Here is a 23263-nt window from a genome sequence, read left to right on the forward strand (position 1 = left end):
CAAACAATTTCTGGCTATGGCTGAAAATGTCTCGAAATGTACTATGGGCACCCTCCGTTCCGATCGAGGGGGGGAGTATATGTCTAATGAATTTAATGCATTTCTGGCTAGTCATGGGATAAAACACCAATGTACAGTGTCTTATACACCTCAGCAAAATGGTGTTGCTATGAGGAAAAACAGGTCATTGACGGAAATGACATGATGTATGGTCAGAAGTCAAGCTTTGCTGCATATTCTTTGGCTTGAGGCTATCATGTGTGCCACTTATGTACTTAACAGGTGTCCTACGAAAGCTTTGCAGTCTATTACTCCATATGAAGCATGGCATGATAGAAAGCCTTCTATTGAGCACATGCGTGTTTTTGGTTGTTTGGCATATGCTTTGGTGCCACAAACACAACGCAAAAAATTGGATGATAAGGCTGTCAAATGTATTTTTGTTGGTTATAGTGCTGAAAGCAAAGGTTATAGGTTGTATCATCCGCAAACAAAGCGTATTCTAGTTTCACCGGATGTAGTGTTTGCGGAAGATTCTGTTCAGTCCTTGATGTCTTGTACTAGAGACAGTAATGTAAGCTCACAGGACATTTATGACACTTTGTTGCCTCTTTTCAGTGGTGGAAGTTCGAATGTAAATTCCCGTGAGACAAATGTACAGCCTATGGGGGTTTCTGAAAATGTTACAGATCAGCCTATTACTGATGCAGATGTACATGATGTAATTGATGAGGAAAGGGCTGAAAAAGAGCAGGCTAGAGGTATGCCAAAATGTCTGGTGCACACTTTGCGTGACAGTTAATTGGATGCACCTTTTTCTAGTCGTACTCGTTCAGGCTCTCATCATGCATCTTATGCATCAGATTGTTATGCTTTGGCTGTCTACCTTACATGATGTTGAGGAGCCTCTGTCTTTTAATGAAGCACAGAATTCAAAAAATTGGATGGCTGCCATGCAATCAGAATATGATGCACTTATAGAAAATGACACATGGACTTTATGTGATTTGCCTCCTAGAAAAAAGGCCATTGGTACGAAGTGGGTTTACAAGTTGAAACGCAAGCCGGATGGTGAGATTGATCGCCATAAGTCTCGACTTGTTGCAAAAGGTTATGCACAACAAAAAGGCATAGATTATGAAGAGACCTTTTCTCCCACTTGTCGTATGACTACTGTGCATTTTCTATGTGCATTGGCAGCTCACTTGGGTTGGGATGTACATCAATCAAACATTGTTACTGCTTTCTTGAATGGTGGCATATTTGAGGAAGTTTATGTAACGCAGCCTCGCGGTTTTGTCATAAAAGGACAAGAGGACAAAGTGTGCAGATGTAAGAAGGCTTTGTATGGGTTGAAGCAATCTCCTCGTGCTTGGTATGAGAAAGTTGACACTCATTTGGTTGAACAAGGCTTTCGTAACAGTCCAACAGAAAGCACATTGTATGTAAAGCATGAGGGTGATGTACTTCTCATCGTGGTTCTTTATGTTGATGATTTGCTGATCACTGGACCAAATGAGAGACATATTGCTGAATTTAAGGCTGATTTGAATGCTACTTTCAAGATGAAAGATTTGGGAATGTTGCATCATTACTTGGGTATACAGTTTAAGCAGTGTGATGGTGGTATTGCCTTGTGTCAGAAAAATTACATAGAGACATTGCTATGTAAGTTTGGACTTGAGGATTGCAAACCTATTGCCACTCCCATGGAAACAGGTTTGAAGTTGAGTCTACATGATGCTGGCGATCCTACTTATGTCACTCTTTACCAAACTGCTGTTGGCTGCCTCATTTATGTATGCAACACGAGGCCGGATATTCAGTTTGCAGTCTCACAAGTCAGCAGATTTATGCATAGCCCAGGGTCTAAGCATTGGCAGGCTCTCAAGAGGATTTTCCGCTACCTTAGTGGCACTTTACATCTTGGCTTGTTTTATCCCAAGGGGGGATCATTGCCGCCAGACTTACATGCTTTTTCGGACTCAGATTGGGCCGGTTGTTTTGACACGCGAGTGTCCACAAGTGGTTTTTGTTTCATGCTTGGCAGTTCATGTATATCATGGTTGAGCAAGAAGCAACCAAGCAACCTACTGTGGCCACTTCGAGTTGTGAGGCTGAGTACAGGGCAGTCTTCACAGCTACGGTTGAGTGTGTATTGCTCAGACGCCTTATGGCTGATTTGGTGTTGGACAGGACACTACCAACACTATCTACACTGACAGTGAGAGTGCATTGGCAGTTGCGAGGAACCTAGTTTTTCATGCTCGCACAAAGCACATTGAGGTGCATTACCACTATGTCAGGGAGAGGCTCTCAGCAGGAGAGATCAGCTTGGTTATGTGCCAACACAGGACAACCTTGTAGATCTTTTCTCAAAGGCATTGTCTCGTGAGAAGCTTGAAGCTTTCCGCAAAGCTTTGGGTTTACTCCCCTTTGTGGACTGATCCTGTCCTCAGGGCATGGCACTTCCCTTTACTCATGTGCCAGCTCTCGTTCACCGCATCACTCCAGGGGGGATTTGTTACCATATACATGTGGTAGTAATGTGTGTGAACACACTAGGACCGCTGGGGCATTTTTTTCCTCTTTAGGAGGTATTTTCCCCCGTGCATTGCATATACGCCCATCACTCTAGGGCTATCTATCTTTCCATTGCACACTAAGTAACACACTCTCTATTGTGTGCATTGAGCTTCCTTCGTCTTCTCCAAGTTGTGTGTGTTTCTCTGCAACCCTAATTCCAACAGAGAAGGAGCAAAGAAGACGGGTGCGTGCTTTACATGTGAGAATTTGCGCTCTTAAAGACAAAGGAAATGTGGACAAAGAGGTAAAAGAACTCATGGCCTTGATGGGGGTTCATGAGCAGACACACACAAGAGCCTGGAGAGTGGGCAACATAAAGAAAAATGGAAGCAGTGGGGAAACCTCAAAAGAAATAGCACTCATCCTCCGTTTTCCCTCCATGGAAGCGAAGAAGTCCTTCTTGAAGAAAAGACCAACTCTTAAAGGGACGGGCATCTTTCTTGGGGATGATCTTTACCTCTCGCAGATCGCTCATATGCAGGAATTAATGCCGGAGATTAGAGCGGCAAGGGGAAAAGGCAAGATTTCCTTTTAACGAGATGGAAGAGTGGTAATACTAGAGCGACGCTCCACATGACGGTGCGAGACTTATTGTAATAGGACTAATCTTTGAAGTTCTTAAAGTCGAAAAGAATGTAGCAGGACATATCTTTCGTTTAGCACGATTTGAAAGATTGTTGAATAGTCTATTAAATAAAGCTTATATGAATGAGTTTGAGATATTAAGAGAAAACATATATTCTTTTTTTTAAATAATACACTAAAGACGTATTTGATAAAGATTAATGAATAACAGATAGTCTGTCTATGAACAATAAAATTGAGATTTTTATTAATATCAATGTTTTATATTTATGTGTTTTAGCTTAAAATGCATGGGTAGGCTTAAAATAAGTTGAAAAAGTAGTGGAGATCCAAAAATAGAGCTTTTATGAGTCGCGACCTAAAAGTTGCGTTTTCAACCAAAGAAAGACGTTTTTCGCAATTCTGTGTATGCGACCTTGTAGACCAGACCTATTCCCGTCGTTTTGAGTACCTGGATTGATCTGTTCTGAGTTTGTTTGTAGAAGTTATGATGAAAGTAAACAGAAAGCAGCAGCAGTGTAGTATACACAGGGACAGTCAGACATACAACATCATATAGCTCTCCCTGCTATCAACCAAGAAGTGGATTGTTTCTTCATGGTAGAGTATGACAATTGAGATTATGAAGGTATATAATTATGTTTTTTTACTTTGATTATCATGTTGAATTGGTTACACGAGTATGTTCTTTTGGCTATTTTGTAGGCGATGCAAAAATCAATGTGTGAAACAGGATCTGTGCAAAGTGTCATGATAGAAATCTAACCTTTACGGATTGCTTAGCGATCACGTTCTTATATTATTCTCGCAGGTATACTTGGTGCGAAAATCGTGCAGGCTTTTTGAGGAAAAGAAGGATAAACGCACGACGGGTGGTGCGTTTGGGGATCATTCACCGATCTCTTCTTCTGCGAGTGCGAGTGCGAGTGCGAGTAAGACGCTGCATGCAAGAGAACTGAAGCTCGGGGGTGGTCCGGAGGTTCGACCTCCGTACAACGGAGTGCGTCCATATTCAATTGCTCCTCTGTTTTATCAAAACTCTACAAAATTTCATCAATACAAAGATCTCTTTTTCTGTCGATCTCTATTATTCTGTTCCTGTGACAATTGGTATCAGAGCAACCGGTTGATTCTGGACATAGAAGGATATGAAAGGAGGATGAAGGAGCAAGAAGGCCTTATTCGACGACTATGGGAAGATCTGAAACAAGAAAATCGAGAGTGTGCTGATGCTCTGCAGGGCAAAGCAGCACGAGAGTCTGATATCTATGTGGACTTGATGGCAAACATGAAGGCGAAAATCATGGTACTCTACCAGGAAACAATAATCATCGTGGCGACGATGGGGCACCTGGCGGTGGTGATGATGGGAACGGTGGTGGACGTAGAGGTCGTCAATGCGAAAAAAAGAAACGATGACGATATGGGAAAAGCGACAACCAAATCATTCTTAACGAAGGCTAAACTTAAAGATTTTGATGGCATAAGAAAGATATGCGAAGATTTAGAAGTGTGGATTGAAGAACTCAAAGATTTAGAAGCGTGGATTGAAGAACTCAAAGATTTGGATTATACTTTCAATATCGAGAACATGATCACTAGACTTTCGAATGCTCGAGCAAGGTGACCGATAAGACAATACGTACCAAGGTGGCTCAATTGGAGACTTTTGACGATGTGTACGATAAAGGTAAGTCATCTACCCCTTCTTTGTGATGTTTTATGTCTTTGATACTTCCTTTGAAAGCTTCCATGATTGAATTTATGCTTAAAAGTTGAGATTTAAATTTGAATTTGTTAATTGATTTGGATAGTATTCATTGCTTCTTATCGTCTAAATTGATTGAGAAATTAAACTTGAAATTAAATCGAGAAGCTAAAAGACTTGTGGAGTTAACTAGTGGTCATAATAGTTTCACGAAAGAGTTAGTAGAAAATTTATTTTTTTCTTTTGAAGAGTCGGAAGCATAAAGATGGTTTCTATGTCATAAACATTGATATGCATGATGTTATCATTTGTATCAATTAGATGATTGAAAATCATGTTTTGATTGATTGTTAAGAAAGAAAAATCTATCTTTAATCATTTGATGATGATAAGTCACACTCTTCGTGGAAAGAAAGAGATTCTAAATCTAGTTTTGGCCATGGAATTGATAAAATGATTTAGATAAGAGTGTGAGACGTTTCTTGTGTTTGCTAATGAGATTAAAGAATAATCTGGGGATAATAAAAAAGAGACAAATTCGAAATTTGTAGAGAATCTCTTATATGAATTTAAGGATGTGTTTCCGGACGATCTTCCTGGTATGCCTCCGCCTAGAGCGGTAGACCATGCCATAGATCTATATCCAGGAGCAACACCTTATTCAAGGGCTCCATATAGGTTCAACATTGATGAGCTTAAAGAGCTCAAGATACAACTTGATGATCTTTTGAAAAAGGGTTTCATTAAACCTAGTGTATCTCCTTGGGGTAGTCCTGTGTTATTCCAAAAGAAAAAGGATGGTACACTGTAGGTTATGCATTGACTATAGGGGATTAAACAAACATACCATTTTAAGAACAAATATCCTTTTCCTCGTATAGATGAATTGCTTAGCCATTTGAGTGGTGACACAATATTTTCAAAGGTCGACCTTCGTTCTGGCTACCATCAAATCCGCATTAAGGCAAAGGATATTCCAAAGACTACTTTTCGTACACGTTATGGGCATTATGAATTTACAGTTCTTGCTTTTGGTTTGACTAATGCACCAATAACTTTCATGTGCTTAATGAATAATATTTTTCACCCGTATCTTGATGACTTCATTCTGGTATTCTTGGATGATATTTTTGTGTATTCTAAGAATGAAGAAGATCATGCATTGCACTTAAAGAAGAAAACATTTGAGGTTTTGCGTGAACATAAGTTGTATGCCAAAGCAAGTAAGTGCTCTTTTGCAAAGGATCAAATTGTGTATTTGGGAAGAGTGATTTCTAAAGAGGGGATTCACATTGATCTTGACAAAGTTAAGACTATTGTGGAGTGGCCAACACCAAAGTCATTAAGGGATGTGAGAAGCTTTATGGGTCTAGCACAATATGAGAGAGCACACATTAAAGATTTCTCTAAGATAGCAAGTCCCTTGACCGAACTGACCAAGAAAGACAAGGGTTTTGTGTGGACTTCTAGCTGGGAGACTGCTTTTGAGACCTTGAAGGCTAAAATAGCGAAAAATTGTGTTTTAAAAGTTCCTGAGATGGGCAAACCATTTGTTGTGTCCTGTGACGCTAGTGGTGAACAATTAGGTTGTGTTTTGACACAAGAAGGAAGAGTGGTTGCATATGAGTCTAGGAAATTAAGACGACATGAATTGAACTATGCAACACATGATCTAGAATTGCTTGTTGCTGTTGTTCATGCATTGAATCATTGGCGTCATCTCTTGCTTGGTATAAAATTTGAATTGCGTACTAATCATCAAAGCTTGAATTATATTTTTACTCAACCATTGTTAAATAACAGACAAAGGAGATGGATTGAATTTTTGGCTGAGTATGATTTTGATTTGAAGTATTTATGTGGAAAAGAAAATAAAGTTGCAGATGCATTGAGTCGTAGGTCCATGTGTAATTTGTTGACTGTTGTGCGATCCAATTTGATTGATGAGATACATGCCGAAGTTGAAAATGATTCTTTTTACATGCCTCTTTTGAAATTCTTGCGGGAGAATATTGGTGAGATGTATGAGAACAGATATCACTTGTATAAGGAAAATCTGTATTATTATGACCGCTTGTGTGTTCCTGCAAATTCTACTTTTAAGAGTCAAATTCTGCATGAGTGTCATAACTCACCTTTTTTTGGTCATCCTGGATTGAATAAGACATATGAAAAGATTAAGAGTTCATTCTTTTGGCCGCGTATGAAATTGGATGTTAAGAATTATGTGCGTGAATGCTTTCAATGTCAACAAGTTAAAATTGAACATAAGAGGATGCATGGTGACCTTCAACCCTTAGACATTCCTTTACAGAAGTGGGAGTCTATATCCATGGACTTTATCATTAGACTTCCTACTACTCGTGGAGGGTATGACTCGATCTTTGTGGTGGTAGATAAACTCACAAAACAAGCTCACTTCTTTCCTATAAAGATAACTGATACTGCATTGACCATTGCACGCTTGTTTGTGAAAGATATATTTTGTTTGCATGGCATGCCCAAGAGCATAGTGTCTGACAAAGATTCTAAGTTCACTTCTTATTTCTGGAGAGCGAGTTTTGACTCTATAGGTACGCAGTTACTCATGTCTACTGCTTTTCATCCTCAAACAGATGGGGAAACGGAGAGAGTGAATCGTATTTTAGAAGATATGTTACGAATGTATGTCATTGAAAACCAATCTAATTGGAATGAATATCTGCCTTTGGTTGAATTTGCATATAATAGTTTATATCATACATCTATTAGGATGACTCCGTTTGAGACCATGTATGGCTATAACTGTCCCACACCTATTAATTTTCTTAACTCGAGGAATAAGGTAGAACTGTCACGTGAGATGCTTGAGAAAATGGATAGCGAGTTGGCCAAAATCAGGGGGAATATTAGAGAAGCTCAAAAGAGACATAAATTGTATTATGATAAGAAACATCGTGTTGTGGAGTATGAAACTGGTGATATGATTTTTTTAAAGGTTATTCCTGAGAAGTCTCATTTGATTCTTGAAAAGGATAGAAGATTGTCTCCACGATTTGCTAGGCCGTTTAAAATTTTGAAGCGCATTGGTTCATTAACTTACAGATTTGAAATTGCCTTCTGATGTTAAAGTGCATCCTGTATTTCATGTGAGTTTATTGAAAAAGTATGTTTCTGATGTGCATCATGTTTTACAAGACAACTCTAAGTTGAAAGATGACGGACCATTGACAGTAGAACCAGACTTAGTGATAGATAGGCGTGTTAAACATCTGAGAAATAGAGACAATGTGGAAGTTTTGGTTAAGTGACAGAACTATCCAGTAGAGGAAGCATCATGGGTTGATCTTAGTGTTTTGCAAAGAGAATTTCCCTCTCTTTCCAACTCTGAGAACAGAGTTAATCTTGATAAGGGAAGAATGTAACATGACTAATCTTTGAAGTTCTTAAAGTCGAAAAGAATGTAGCAGGATATATCTTTCATTTAGCACGATTTGGAAGATTGTTGAATAGTTTACTAAATAAAGCTTATATGAATGAGTTTGAGATATTACGAGAGAACATATATTCTTTTTTTAAATAATACACTAAAGACGTATTTGATAAAGATTAATGAATAACAGATAGTCTGTTTATGAACAGTAAAATTGAGATTTTTATTAATATCGATGTTTTATATTTATGTGTTTTAGCTTAAAATGCATGGGTAGGCTTAAAATAAGTTGAAAAAGTAGTGGAGATAAAAAAATAGAGCTTTTATGAGTCGCGACCTAAAAGTTGCTTTTTCAGCTAAAGAAAAACGTTTTTTTGCAATTCTGTCTATGCTACCTTGTAGAACAGACCCATTCCCGTCGTTTTGAGTATCTGGATTGCTCTGTTCTGAGTTCGTTTGTAGAAGTTATGATGAAAATAAACAGAAGGCAGCAGCAGTCACTAAAAGAGGCTCTTTATATTAGCGGCGCTCACACAGGGATGCTCAAAAAAAATATTCCCGGCGTCGCTATGAGCGTCGCAAATTTCTTTGTAAATTTACGACGCTCATAGCGACGCTTATAGCGACGCTCATAGCGACGCCGGATGGGGTAAAAAAATAATCGAGCGCGTCCAAAAACTCAGATCTCAGATCTGAGTTTTTCGGCGCCCTCAAGCAAGGAGTAGGTAACGCTCTCCCTCACTCTCTCTCTCTCTCTCTCTCTCTCTCTTTTTCTTCTCCACACACACACACACACACACACACACACACACACACACACACACACACACACACGAGAAGAGGAAGGAGAGCCAGGTATGCTCCTTTCCTCTCCTCATTCTCATGTTCCCTTCCCCTCTTTCTCTCTCCCTCTCTCTCTCTCTCACACACACACATACACACACACACATAGTGTTTTTGAGAGAGAGAGAGAGAGAGAGAGAGAGAGAGAGAGAGAGAGAGAGTACAAACAAAAACAAAAACGCGCACATACACATACATAAACAAAGAATGCACACACACATTGAGAGAGAAAAAGAGAGAGAGAGCATGCATAAACAAAAAACGCACGCATTGAGAGAGGAAAAGAGAGAGAGAACATGCATAAACAAAAAACGCACACATTGAGAGAGGAAAAGAGAGAGAAAACATGCATACGATCTAAAAAAACGCACACACATTGAGAGAGAAAGAGAGAGAAATTAATTTAACGTCGTAGGAAACTAATTAAAATTAAAAGACCTAAAGATCTAGCCGACAAGGAGTTGAACTCAAGACCTATTATTCAAGAGGGAAATGGCATAATCAATCTACCATACTTGGTATGGGTGATAGAAAGGTTATACCATTTATCTCTTTTTATTGGCACACACATCCACACACGCGCACACACACAAGAAGAAGAGAGTTATAACGTCGTAGGAAACTATCTTAAAAGACGTTAAAGATTAGGTTATATGTAGACTTACATTAAATTAGATTTAGGTTTATTTTTAACTAGATTTACGTTTATTTAAGCTAGATTTAGATTTACGTTATATTAGATTAGATTTAGGTCTCCATAGACTGCGATGCCTGCATGAAGCGGGTGAAGAAAGCCCTCAATGGAATATAGGGTATTGCTGCCTTCACTCATGGTGGGCTCCGTCGATCCAAAAGTACTGGTGAAATGTCTTCAGAAGATAGGAAAGAAGGTGGATCTTCAGGGCGGCAAGAGTCACTACATCCCCGACACAATGACCATCTAGACAACCTCTAGTCATTAGACTTACGTTAAATTAGATTTAGCTTTATTTTTAGTTAGATTTACGTTTATTTAGATTTACGCTTATTTACGTTAGATCGAGTCCACGCAAGAATTACTTACGGTTTAGGGTTTAGAGTTAGACGAACAATGAAAAGATCTACTGTGAAAAGATGTTAAGATGAAGTGAAGTGCTACAGCTAGAGAAGAGGCAAAGGGGTTTTGTCCACTACATGCAGTATCATGTAGACGTGGGTGTGTAGATTTCTTGTACCCACAAATATAGGTATTGACCAATAAAGACGAGATTATAACCCGGTGGTTCTGATCTCCGTGCACCTCTAGACCGAGGTGTGCGGGGATTGGACATGACTAGAGAATGTGAGGTAGAGAGAGAGAGAGAGAGAGAGAGAGAGATAAGACGAAGAATGCCAATAGAATATTAAATTTGTTATCCAGGTTATAGGTTTTTTATCCTCATTATGAGTAGCGAAGAGGATGTGGGACCGTCCAACCGAAACACCTATCTCTCAACGAGGGTCTTATGTCCTTGTAATCAATGCAAGCATGCTGTGCGACGGACAAGACGTGTTTCTTTGCAGCACGTTCGCGAATTTGGTGAGTTCGATCCATCTATTATAGATCGAGTTGTTGCCAATTATAACTCGTCGGACTCTGACGCTGGCCAACAAGCAGCAATCTTGCAACCCAATAGACGTGTTCGCAGGCGCTTTGGTCAAGCAGCATATGTGAGGCCACAAGATGTAGCCTCTGACAGCTTGGGGGATGATCATGCAGAGCACATTCCCAACGAGGAAATGTTTGAGCCCGAGATTGATGAAATGATCGAGACGATCATGGATTCAGAAAGGCTTATCTATGATGATATGAAAAGTGAAGCTGATACGCCATTGTATAATGGAGCACGTATGTTTAGATTGAAAGCACTCCTGGTTCTTCTCAACATGCAGGCAAAGTTTGGATGGAGTGACACTAGCGTCACAGCGCTTTTCAGGTGATCTATTACCTGGCGCGCGGATATAAATCCCCGCCGGGCCCTTGTAGCAGAGACCAGACTGACTAGAGCCCACGCAGCATTGGGTAGACTGGAGAGGATGTGTTCGCAGGTTCAGTTTCAAGAGCCCCGGACGAAGCTCTGGCTCTTTGACACTTTGGTGGCTTTTGTATTGCTTGAGCTCTTAGATATGAAGCAATGCAACACTAATGTAGACGAATAATATTCTTTTTCCATGGCAAAAATCTCTGTGTGTGTGTGTGTGTGTGCGTGCGTTGGGCTTCACGTGGGCAGTCTGCTCTTTGAAAAATTCCTTCCCGCCGAAACCTTGAGGAACCAGGGTTTTGGGGGGGAGAAGGGTGGCACGGACGTGTGTTGGAACTGCAACGCAGGAAGGGGTTGGGGGTGGAAGGAGGCAAGTGTTCATATACAGGACGTGTCGACATGGAGGCGGTAGTTTACGTGAAAGAGGGAGGGGGAGGAATATCCGGGAGGAATCTTCGAAAGTAATGGGGTTTCCTATGTATGTTCGATCGTTTTTGAAAAACTGGAAAAGCCAAGAATCTAAAGCAGATGTTGTTTTCAAAGGGTGCGCACATGTAATTGAAAACAGACCGCTGCGGCAAAAAAACTTGAGCCGGCAAGAATCTTCTACCCGCTGCGTCAAACCCTTATAAGTAGGAAAAAACATGTAGTTTGCTATTGCGGCCGCTAGTCAGCTACAAAGCAAAAGAGGGAGAGAGCGATTTGATGGAGATGAGGCAAGCATGTGTGTGAAGAGGCCCTGACGGTTCCCTCCTGAATTCCAGGCTATGTGAATTTTCCTGCAGCCAAATTCTCGTGTGCGCAGCTCTTCACCAAGGAAAGTCGCTCTGTGTGTGTGTGTACACGTGTGTGTGTGTGTGGCCACTTCTATCGACCGCCGCCCACGGCGCGGGTGTCTTTGTATCTAGAAAGCTCTTTCAGAGGTGGTGGTGTTGTGTTTATAAGCGTCGGGTGCAGCTCTACGTCTCTCTCCTGCAGTCAACAAAAGCATGAGAGCAGTAAGCTTGGAGGGTGGTATGGTGTTCTCTCTCTCTCTCTCTCTCTCTCACACACACACACACACACACACACAAGGCGAGTAGGCTTGTGGGGCGATGGAAGGGAGGCTAAGAGAGGGTGCAAGGCGCGCAGAGGAGGGGGTGACGTGCAACGTCTCTGTGCAAGACTAGGGGAAAGCAGTAAAGCAAGGGTGGCTGATGCGGGTGCTGCCTGTGAGCAGGACTTGCGCAAGTGAGGTTTGCAACGAGGAGATAGCCGTAGCACATGGAGCTGGTGCGGCTAGCCAGCCAGCAAGGGGGAGGAGTAAGGTAGCCGGCTGCCATCGAGTGAATCTTGAGCATAGCAGGGCTGCCTGCCGCCGGAGGATCGAAGGTCCAAAAACTGCCAGCTAGGAGAGGAGGATGCGGGAAGAGACTGCAGAGGGTAAAGAACGCATGCCGGGGAGGGTCTGCCTTGGGCCACACCGGCCAGCCAGCCATGGTCCGACCACAAAAAGTGTTGGCCACTTCAGTGCACGTACCTCATTACAAGAGCTGGAGGAGGGTGAGTTGAGGGTTGGGGATATCCGGCGGCATCCTGTTGATTAATGGGATTTCATTAAGTAAGCCAGTATGTGAGAACACTAAGTTCTTTGCCTACAACCCTTCTTTTTGGAAAACATGGTGAGGTGTGGCCCAATGGCACAGGCCATAGACATGCCTTGAACCTTCTCTTTTTGACCGACTAGAGATAAGATGTTTTTGGCCTGCAGAGCAGCCTTAGTGAGAGTTTGGAAAGAAAGGTAGTTCATACATTTTGTCTTTTCTTCCCGCTTCTCACGCTACCTATTTGTGTGAGTTGGTTTGCTAAACTCTCTCGCTATTTTTGAACTGACAGTGTCCAGTCTTCTTCAATTGGCTATTCTTGCATGTATGAGTCTCCTTTGCGCGGCAACTTCGACACTCTCTGCACCTGGACACCTCTATTTTGAGGAAACTGAAGAAATCTGCTGATTAATTCGTGTGGCGCATTCAAAGCTATGCACATGTCATGCTCCTCGAATACATCTACAACACAGTCCACCAATGCAAGTAAGCTATCAGTTTTCTTTCAGCTCTTGAATCGTTAATGAGGCCTTCCCTCTTTCATTGTTTACTTGCAAAGCATCAGGCTCCTCAAATACATCTGCAACACAGTCCAACAACCCAAGTAAGCTATCATTTTTTTTTCAGCTCCTGAATTCCTCCATTGCTGCTGTTACTGCATTAATTAGACCCACGTTCTTTCATTGTTTACTTGCAAAGCATAAATTTTGGCATTTCTTCATGCTTCTGATCTGAATTGAGGTAATTGAGGTTCAACTTCAGTTCACTTCATTGTCTTTTACTGGAAGAGTTAATATGTGTAGCGTGCATAATGCACAGTGGATCTACCTCCTTTTGAATGTCACTGTGCAGGTATTGTTGCTCTTTTATGTTATCCTTATAAATTTTGTGGGTGCTAGCACTACAAGAGGCTATTCATATTAGCGACGCTCACACAGCGACGCTCAAAAAAAAATTCCCGGCGTCGCTATGAGCGTTGCAAATTTCTTTGTAAATTTGCGACGCTCATAGCGACGCCGGCTGGGCTAAAAAAATAACCGAGCGCGCCCAAAAACTCAGATCTCAGATCTGAGTTTTTCGGCGCCCTCAAACAAGGAGCAGGTAACGCTCTCCCTCACTCTCTCTCTCTCTCTCTCTCTCTCTCTTTTTCTTCTCCACACACACACACACACACACACACACACACACACACGAGGAGAGGAAGGAGAGCCAGGTATGCTCCTTCCCTCTCCTCATTCTCATGTTCCCTTCCCCTCTTTCTCTCTCCCTCTCTCTCTCTCTCTCACACACACACATACACACACACATAGTGTTTTTGAGAGAGAGAGAGAGAGAGAGAGAGAGTACAAACAAAAACAAAAACGCACACACACATACATAAACAAAGAATGCACACACACATTGAGAGAGAAAAAGAGAGAGAGAGAGAGAGAGAGAGAGAGAGAGAGAGAGAGAGAGAGAGAGAGTACAAACAAAAACAAAAACGCACACACACATACATAAACAAAGAATGCACACACACATTGAGAGAGAAAAAGAGAGAGAGAGAGCATGCATAAACAAAAAACGCACGCATTGAGAGAGGAAAAGAGAGAGAGAGAGAGAACATGCATAAACAAAAAACGCACACATTGAGAGAGGAAAAGAGAGAGAAAACATACATACGATCCAAAAAAACGCACACACATTGAGAGAGAAAGAGAGAGAAACTAATTTAACGTCGTAGGAAACTAATTAAAATTAAAAGACCTAAAGATCTAGCCGAAGAGGAGTTGAACTCAAGACCTATTATTCAAGAGGGAAATGGCATAATCAATCTATCATACTTGGCATGGGTGATAGAAAGGTTATACCATTTATCTCTTTTTATTGGCACACACATCCACACACGCGCACACACACAAGAAGAAGAGAGTTATAACGTCGTAGGAAACTATCTTAAAAGACGTTAAAGATTAGGTTATATGTAGACTTACATTAAATTAGATTTAGGTTTATTTTTAACTAGATTTACGTTTATTTACGCTAGATTTAGATTTACGTTATATTAGATTAGATTTAGGTCTCCATAGACTGTGATGCCTGCATGAAGCGGGTGAAGAAAGCCCTCAATGGAATATAGGGTATTGCTGCCTTCACTCATGGTGGGCTCCGTCGATCCAAAAGTACTGGTGAAATGTCTTCAGAAGATAGGGAAGAAGGTGGATCTTCAGGGCGGCAAGAGTCATTACATCCCCGACACAATGACCATCTAGACAATCTCTAGTCAGTCAACAGCAACTTCAAAGTTAGTAACAAGAGCAAGAACGGTCTAAAGGGCCAATTGCTGTCGTCAGATGTGGGTGGAGATGAGGCAGCGTCACCGCCGGAAGTTAACTCTCACATCTTTAGTGATGAGAATGCCAACTCTTGCCGAGTTATGTGAAAAATTATGTGTTAAATCAGTTTTAAGGTTCTTATAATCCCTGTTAGTTTAGTTCTTTGTTTTTAATATAACATAATTTACGTTAGATTTAGATTTATGTTATATTAGATTAGACTTAGGTTTATTTAGGTTTACCCACACACACACACACACACATACACACACACACACACACAAAAGAAGAAGAGAGTTTTAACGTCGTAGGAAACTATCCCAAAAGACGTTAAAGATTAGGTTAGATGTAGACTTACGTTAAATTAGATTTAGGTTTATTTTTAGTTAGATTTACGTTTATTTAGATTTACGCTTATTTATGTTAGATCGAGTCCACGCAAGAATTACTTACGGTTTAGGGTTTAGAGTTAGACGAACAGTGAAAAGATCTACAGTGAAAAGATGTTAAGATGCTGTGAAGTGCTACAGCTAGAGAAGAGGCAAAGGGGTTTTGTCCACTACATGCAGTATCATGTAGAAGTGGGTGTGTAGATTTCTTGTACCCACAAATATAGGTATTGACCAATAAAGACGAGATTATAACCCGGTGGTTCTGATCTCCGTGCACCTCTAGACCGAGGTGTGCGGGGATTGGACATGACTAGAGAATGTGAGGTAAAGAGAGAGAGAGAGAGAGAGAGAGAGAGAGAGAGAGAGAGAGAGAGAGAGAGAGAGAGAGAGAGAGAGATAAGACGAAGAATGCCAATAGAATATTAAATTTGTTGTCCAGGTTATAAGTTTTTAATCCTCATTATGAGTAGCGACGAGGATGTGGGACCGTCCAACCGACACACCTATCTCTCAACGAGGGTCTTATGTCCTTGTAATCAATGCAAGCATGCTGTGCGACGGACAAGACGTGTTTCTTTGCAGCACGTTCGCGAATTTGGCGAGTTCGATCCATCTATTATAGATCGAGTTGTTGCCAATTATAACTCGTCGGACTCTGACGCTGGCCAACAAGCAGCAATCTTGCAACCCAATAGACGTGTTCGCAGGCGCTTTGGTCAAGCAGCATATGTGAGGCCACAAGATGTAGCCTCTGACAGCTCGGGGGATGATCATGCAGAGCACATTCCCAACGAGGCAATGTTTGAGCCCGAGATTGATGAAATGATCGAGACGATCATGGATTCAGAAAGGCTTATCTATGATGATATGAAAAGTGAAGCCGATACGCCATTGTATAATGGAGCACGTATGTTTAGATTGAAAGCACTCCTGGTTCTTCTCAACATGCAGGCAAAGTTTGGATGGAGTGACCCTAGCGTCACACCGCTTTTCAGGTGATCTATTACAATTAGTTTACTTTAATAAAACTCTAAATGTATAATGATCTGATAGATTTTTACACGACTGTATCATATTTTTATGTTGTGTAGATTGCTGAAAGAGCACATACTACCAGCTGACAATGTGATGCCAGATTCCCGAGATGAAGCAAGAAAGATTTTGTGAAACTTGGGGATGGATTACAATTCTATCCACGCTTGTCCTAATGACTGCATTCTTTTCAGAGGGGAATACATAGACATGGAGAAGTGTCCGAAATGTGATTCCGAAAGATATCGAGTAGATCTCCACGGGACAAAAATTCCACAAAAGGTTTTGCGACATTTCCCTCTGCTTCCTCGCATCAAGCATTTCTTCGAATGTAAGTCCATGGCCGCCCTAGCATCATGGCATGAGGAGAATAAATCTTCGGATGGTGTGCTACGAATTCCTGCAGATTGCGTAGCGTGGAAACATATAGATGGAACATGGTCGGATTTTGCCAGGGAAGCTCAAAATTTGCGCTTAGGCCTGGCTATGGATGGCGTAAATCCATTTGGTCAAAGATCAACATCTTACAGTGTATGGCCCGTTGTCATCGTCAACTACAACATTCCCCCGTGGTTGACTACGAAGAAGGGGCACCTATGGCTAAGCTTGATTGTGCCAGGGCGATATAAAGTGGGGAATATGGATGTGTATCTTCGTCCACTATTGGAAGAGCTACAACAATTGTGGATTGGCATAGAGGTGGTGGATATGAGCCGACACACAGGACGACGGAATGCTTTGATCAGAGGCATTCTAATGTGGACCATGCATGACTATCCCAGGCTAACAGAATGCTCAGGTGATCTATTGACACTCCTCACTCAGACACTGTAAATCTTGTTTTTTCCCATAGTTGATCTATTATCATGTGTATACATGCAGGGCTTCAAACAAGCGGATATAGAGCATGTGTCACATGTGGACCTAGACTGAATGCACGTAGGGCACCCTCACTGAAGAAGCAAATCTACGAAGGTCATCAAGCGTATCTTCCAGAGAATCATGTGTTACGCGACGGCTTTTTGGGAAGAGAGCCACCAAGGATGTCTACACAAGCATGGTTAGAGCAGACGGAGATGTGCGATGACGGATTGCCTCCAGGGATGAAGAGACTATCTCTATGGTACGAGTTACCATACTGGCACCGACTCATGATCAATCACTTGCTCGATCCAATGCACATATTCAAGAATGTGGGTAATCTACTATGGGACCATCTGACCGGCAAGAAAGATACTTTGGGAGCCAGAGTTGACCTTAGAAATGTGGATCGTATGGAGCAATATTGGCCGCAAACAGCGTCTGATGGATCGATAAAACTCCCTAAAGCACCATGGATTTTCACAGGAGCCCAAGAACGCAAAGTAAAAGAGACCATTCGATCTTTGCGGACCCCCACTGGCGTAATGCACTCGCTCCGAACGTGTTTTACTAAAGAAGGAAAGCTTACCGGTTTGAAGTCACACGATTGGCATAAAATGTGTCAGGTACGTTCATAGTGGACTTTAATATCATTGCATAAAATGTGGACTTTAATATCATTGCTGCACATACTTTACAGTTTATTTTACCGGTTGCCATTCAGGGATGTTTGTCTCTCGACATCCGTAACACAATCTACAAACTTGCAAAGCTGGTGCAATGGATCTCACAAAAGGAGATCAACGTAGACTCCATACCATTCGCCAAACTAAATGCTGCGGAGCTTGTGTGCATGTTTGAACAGTCTAGTCGAGGACGTTCCTCTGATGCAGATCCTCTGGTGGCGGAACTCACTTACTTCGGCACGCTGCAAGAGATTTTGAGGATCGATTACAGAGGATTTTTTGTCGACTTGTTCGACGTGCAATGGTTCAAGATAATCATGGAGGGTCGCAACGCTACTGTGCGTAGAGGAGAGTCTGGTTTTCTTGAGATGGATTCTACTAAGAAATGGACTGACCTAAGAGACACTTTCGTACTACCCGAGCATTGTGAACAAGTATGTAAATAGTTAACATCCCCCTTTTACAAGTTATGTGCTTGAAAGCTCTCATGTAAGTTATGTGGCTCTGGCAGGTAATATTTCATCCTACAAAGTCTACATCAAACTGGTGGTACGTCATAGAGGTAGCCCCTCGTTTAAACGGAGAGCTCTATATAGATATAGAAAGTTATGCTGAGTTATGCGAGGATGAGAGAGAGATCTCTTAAAGCTACAAATATTGTATTTGAACAATTTTGCTCCGTGTTGTAAAAGCTCTGGCTCTCTAAGTACCTTCCATGGTGTATAACGCTCTTTTCTACTCACGCTCACATCTTTTGATTGAAAATTCTGAGTTTTCGACTTGCCTCTTCTATCACTCAATTCATTGCGTCATTGTATTTATATGCGTCATTACGTCATTGTATTTAATGGTCTTTGTGTCATTGTCTACTCTATTCATTCAATATTAAGTTTAAATATTCGTGTGTTTAATGCAGGTATGGATGATGAGGAGTTTCTTTCTTCTTTGTCACCGCAATAGAGACAATGGTATGTGGAGCGTCATCGCTCTGGCGCATCATCGCGCGTTCCTACTCCATCCGCATCTCCCTCTCTTTCGGAGCATTCGGCGCGCTCCGAAGCTTTGGCGTCGACGAGACGAGCTTCACACTCGTCTAGACACCGGCGCTCTAGTGGTGGCGGTGGCGGTTGTTGTGGGGATTCCGCCACCGATGCCTCCACACCGCCTCGTGTTCGACGAGGCTCTTTACCCTCCCCTTCTTTGCCCGCCCCCACACCAGCCACAACATCGCCATCTACGCCAGGTTTTGCACGGCTGACTGTTCCTAGAAGCTACACACCTCTACCTACTCCGCCAGGAGCCACCCCACTCGACACTCCTCGCTTCGGGGCCCAGACGCCGGTGGAGACACCTGACGTCCATACCCCCATCGACACGCCGCTAGAGACCCCTGCCGGGACACCCAGGTTCACGCGTCACCGGCCAGAGGGCTTGTCTTACTCCATCGACTTCAGCGGCGGCATCATCATGGATGATGACGGCAAGAAGGTGATCTCGCGCATGCGTGGTCTTTGCTCTCAACTGTTTAGACACTACATACTAAAAAAATGGAGTGAAGTACCAAGTGATTTAAAAAACAGAGTCATCAGCATACTTCATGATGAGTTTCCCGTTCCAACACGGGATCAACGCTTCAATGAAGACCTGATGAAGATTCGAATGCGCGAATACTGCAAACACAAGAGTTCCGAAGTGCAAAAAGCAATTAAGAATGGGTGGAACAGGCCAGATTGGCTGGCCAAAGAAGATTGGAAGAATGCGAAGAAAGCAGCGCGCGAAAATCCCGACAAGTGGAAGCAACAAAAGGATGCAGCCAGAGCACGAGTAGAGGCAGGGAGCTCGCACCACTTGGGGAGCGGTGGATGGGCATCATTTGAGGCCAATTTTGTAAGTGTTTTCACATTGCTCTTTATGTTCGATAGTTTAGGGTTTATGAGTTTTTTAATTCTAACCTAATGAAATCTTTGTATGTTTTGACAGTGGTCGATGACAGGACGTGATCCCACACCGTACGAGCGCGAGTACGCAGGCAGGAAGGGCTTAAACGCCCTGATGGACATTCTCAGTTCTCGCGGCGGCATGGTTAGTATTAGGGTTTACTCTTTTTTATTTTTTGTATTGTTTTATAAATGTCGTTATATGTTTATACTTACTGAAAGCTGTCTTATTGTCTTTTTTTGCAGAATCCGACAGATACGCCACTTGGACGCGATGAGACGTCTGACTAGACGACGTTAGTTTAGCCGTAGCTAGATAGCATTAGTTTAGGGTTTCTCATAGCTTATGTATCATGAGACGGATTTTATACGTCTTTTTGAACCATGTATATTATTACATTTGTCACCGCAGTTGCTTTTGCCAATCAATTCTTTATGCCTACGATGTTGTACAATTGTCATTATTACATTTGCCAATCAATTCATTTTGCCTATGATGTGTACAATTGTCAATTTTGCAAACAATGCGTCTTGTGGGTGACTATTTTGGGTCTATTATCTACCCTTGCACTTTTTAAAAAAAGTGAATCAAGTACAATATGGTTGATGGGTGGCAGGGCATTCAATGCCCTGCCACCAAAAAAAATTTCTCTCGGGCGTCGCTATAAGCGTCGCTATTTATGGCTCTGTAGCGTCGCTATGAGCGTCGCTATAGTCTTCTGTGTAAACGTCGCTATAACCGTCGCTATGAGCGTTGCTATATAGCGACGCATATAGCGACGCCTATAGCGACGCATATAGCGACGCTCTCGTAGCGACGCTCTCGTAGCGACGCTCGTAGCGACGGTTTTAGTGACGTCGGGGGTTATAAAAACCCAGTGTATTTTCGTCGCTAACAGCGTCACAAGAGCACACAACCTCTTGTAGTGTAGACTATGGCTGTAGAAATGATATGTGTATTGCGCTCTACTTAATTTTGTTCGAGCTCTTCTTCCTGTTGCATCTGCGAAACCAAGCTATTCTTGTTGCATCTGGAAAACGTTGAACTTTCCAAGGGGATAACGGTAAGTGCTCCTTTAGTTGTTTATGTTTTGTTTTGCTTCTACAAGAATAGAATTTCGAGTTAATTTGTGTCATTTGGAGTGTCCCACATCTTCAATGGGATTAGTACTTTGTTTTCCATCCAATTTAGTAGCTATAATAGTGTTTCATGGAAACCATAGTTTTGGTCATTTCATTAGGAGTGGCTGTAGGGTGCCAGCTGGGATGGTGTTAGAACCTTGCCCAATGTTGAGCTCTACTGTTAGGAAAATGCACTTGTCTAAGCACAGGCCCATATCTACCTCCGTCTGCAAAGCACCACTTGATGCTTGGCAACAAGCTACCGGAGGCGTCGAGAGACCTCCTTGGCTTGACTTTGTGTACTCAAATCGACACCTTTTGGATGATTACTTCTGATGCGTAGACATCTCAGATGCACAACAAAGGCTCCAACAGTCTGAACCTATTTGATGCGATCTATGGTGTCCTTCACTCCAAGGTGCTGTACTTCTACATCTCCATGATATCCAAAGATTATTTCTTGCCACTGATCGATATGTGGAGAGGGTTTGAAGAAGAGCATGTCATGCCCATTAGCGTCTACTTGTGATTGCAAATTTTCTCGTACACGCATCCAGCAGGTTACGTAAGCAGGCTATTGCGCATGTATAAGCCTGCAATTGTGCGATATATGTTTACCTATGGTCTCCTCCTCTTGGACGATAGTTGTGACGATATCCATGTGCATACCCGTTGACCCGACAAGCCTATGCATTAACTGTGCATTTCCTTCATGAGGGCCTGGCTCACACCCAGAGTGCATTGCAAAGAGCTTGAATATGGCCTTCCCTTCTTGCTGATAACAAAAGATCTTCTCTTTCTCGTTGTCACGCTTCTTTAGATTTTGCTCCCCCACACGATGACAATAGTAATCTTTCACCTCAGCCAGAAAGGGTTTGAATCTTACGTGCTTTTGCCGAATGCAAAGCACCACCTGATGCTTGGCAGCAAGCTGCTGGAGGCGCTGAGGGACCTCCTGAGCTTGACTCTATGTACTCAAATCAACGTGTTTTGGATGATTGCTTCTGATGCGCAGACATCCCAGATGCACAACAAAGAGCAAGAAGCGACACATACCTTAACGTATGCTTCGAGGATGCGATAAAGCTTGGCTCCAACAATCCAAACCTGTCTGATGCGATCTATGGTGTCCTTCACTCCAAGGTGCTACAGATCTGCATCTCCATGATATCGAAAGATTATGTCTTGCCACTGATCGATATGCCCATGCTAGCCCTCAAAAACATCTACATCCCTGCATCAATGCATACAATGGATAGCCCAAGCTGGCCTAAACTTGATCCTGATGCAGTGGTATGAATCAACCAACCCACTTTTTCCAGTCTCATTCTGAGCATCGGGAACATCATCACAATCCTCCATCCCTCTGACTTATCCTCCTCCTTAGGAGACGAGCAGAACCTCAAGTTATGGAACTCCTGCCAGCGTATATGTAATGAGCTAATTCTAGTATTTCTATCATGCAAAGCATGCCTCGCAGCCATAAGTGGATCCCTACTCCTTAATGTCTCAGCCCATTCCATGTCAAGTGCATCCTGATAACAAGGGATTTGATTCATCAAGTATGTGCAGTCCAAATAAACAAGAGCAACCTCCCCAAAACCACAAACACATCGCGCACAATTACATAATGACAAGAAATTGATGGCTCTGTTCTGTTGTTGTCTTGCCCCTTTCTGATGCTTTCTGATGTCTTGTCTTCTTTAATCTCTACTTGTGCTTGCAGCTTGTCCTGTATACACTTCCAGCAGGTTACATAACGAGGTTATTGTGCATGTATAAGGCTGCATCTGAGCGCAAGTGCACATGTACATGTGTACGTACATGTTTTGTCTTCTTTGAACTCTTTTTACCCTGTCCTGTTGCTGTCCTTCCCCTTTCTGATGCTTTCGTGTGTCATTGTGCGTATGCACATGCATAGACACAGATTGACTTCGAGTAATGCATAGACACAGATTGATCAAAACGTCCAAGTAATGCCGCTAGTGGCCATCACCCACCTCTTGGCTGAGAATGGCCTCCAGATACTTGAGTCACATCTTGCTGGTTTGTCTTTGGCCTGTGTGCATCCAACAATGGAAATCTTGGGCTGAGAGATTCTGACACATCAGCACGTGTAATTCTGGTCGCTGAGTTGGTGTGCTCTCATTGCTGCATGGAAAAATTTTACTTGGTGACTTGTGACAATGTCATTGGAG

The 23263-nt window shown here is 42.3% G+C and overlaps 1 protein-coding gene across 1 annotated transcript; it reads left to right on the forward strand.

The window, feature by feature from the left end:
* The first annotated feature begins 15789 nt into the window (after nucleotides 1–15789).
* On the forward strand, nucleotides 15790–20381 carry LOC147435450 (uncharacterized). The gene is made up of 3 exons (XM_086487959.1): nucleotides 15790–19893; nucleotides 19987–20088; nucleotides 20190–20381. The coding sequence occupies exons 1-3, from the start codon at nucleotides 19474–19476 to the stop codon at nucleotides 20232–20234; spliced, it is 567 nt and encodes a 188-aa protein (XP_086344085.1). The 5' UTR covers nucleotides 15790–19473; the 3' UTR covers nucleotides 20235–20381.
* Nucleotides 20382–23263: the final 2882 nt, after the last annotated feature.

This window comes from Adiantum capillus-veneris, chromosome 18 (genome assembly GCF_014529385.1).
Source record: "Adiantum capillus-veneris isolate H3 chromosome 18, ASM1452938v2, whole genome shotgun sequence".
In the NCBI taxonomy this organism is placed as follows: Eukaryota; Viridiplantae; Streptophyta; class Polypodiopsida; order Polypodiales; family Pteridaceae; genus Adiantum; species Adiantum capillus-veneris.

Bases quoted from the DNA above. Each gene is read 5' to 3' on its own strand.
- LOC147435450 (XM_086487959.1), top strand. From the start codon at position 19,474: ATGGATGATGACGGCAAGAAGGTGATCTCGCGCATGCGTGGTCTTTGC. The intron at 19,894-19,986 runs GTAAGTGTTTTC...ATGTTTTGACAG, and splicing joins CATCATTTGAGGCCAATTTT to TGGTCGATGACAGGACGTGA. The intron at 20,089-20,189 runs GTTAGTATTAGG...CTTTTTTTGCAG, and splicing joins TCAGTTCTCGCGGCGGCATG to AATCCGACAGATACGCCACT.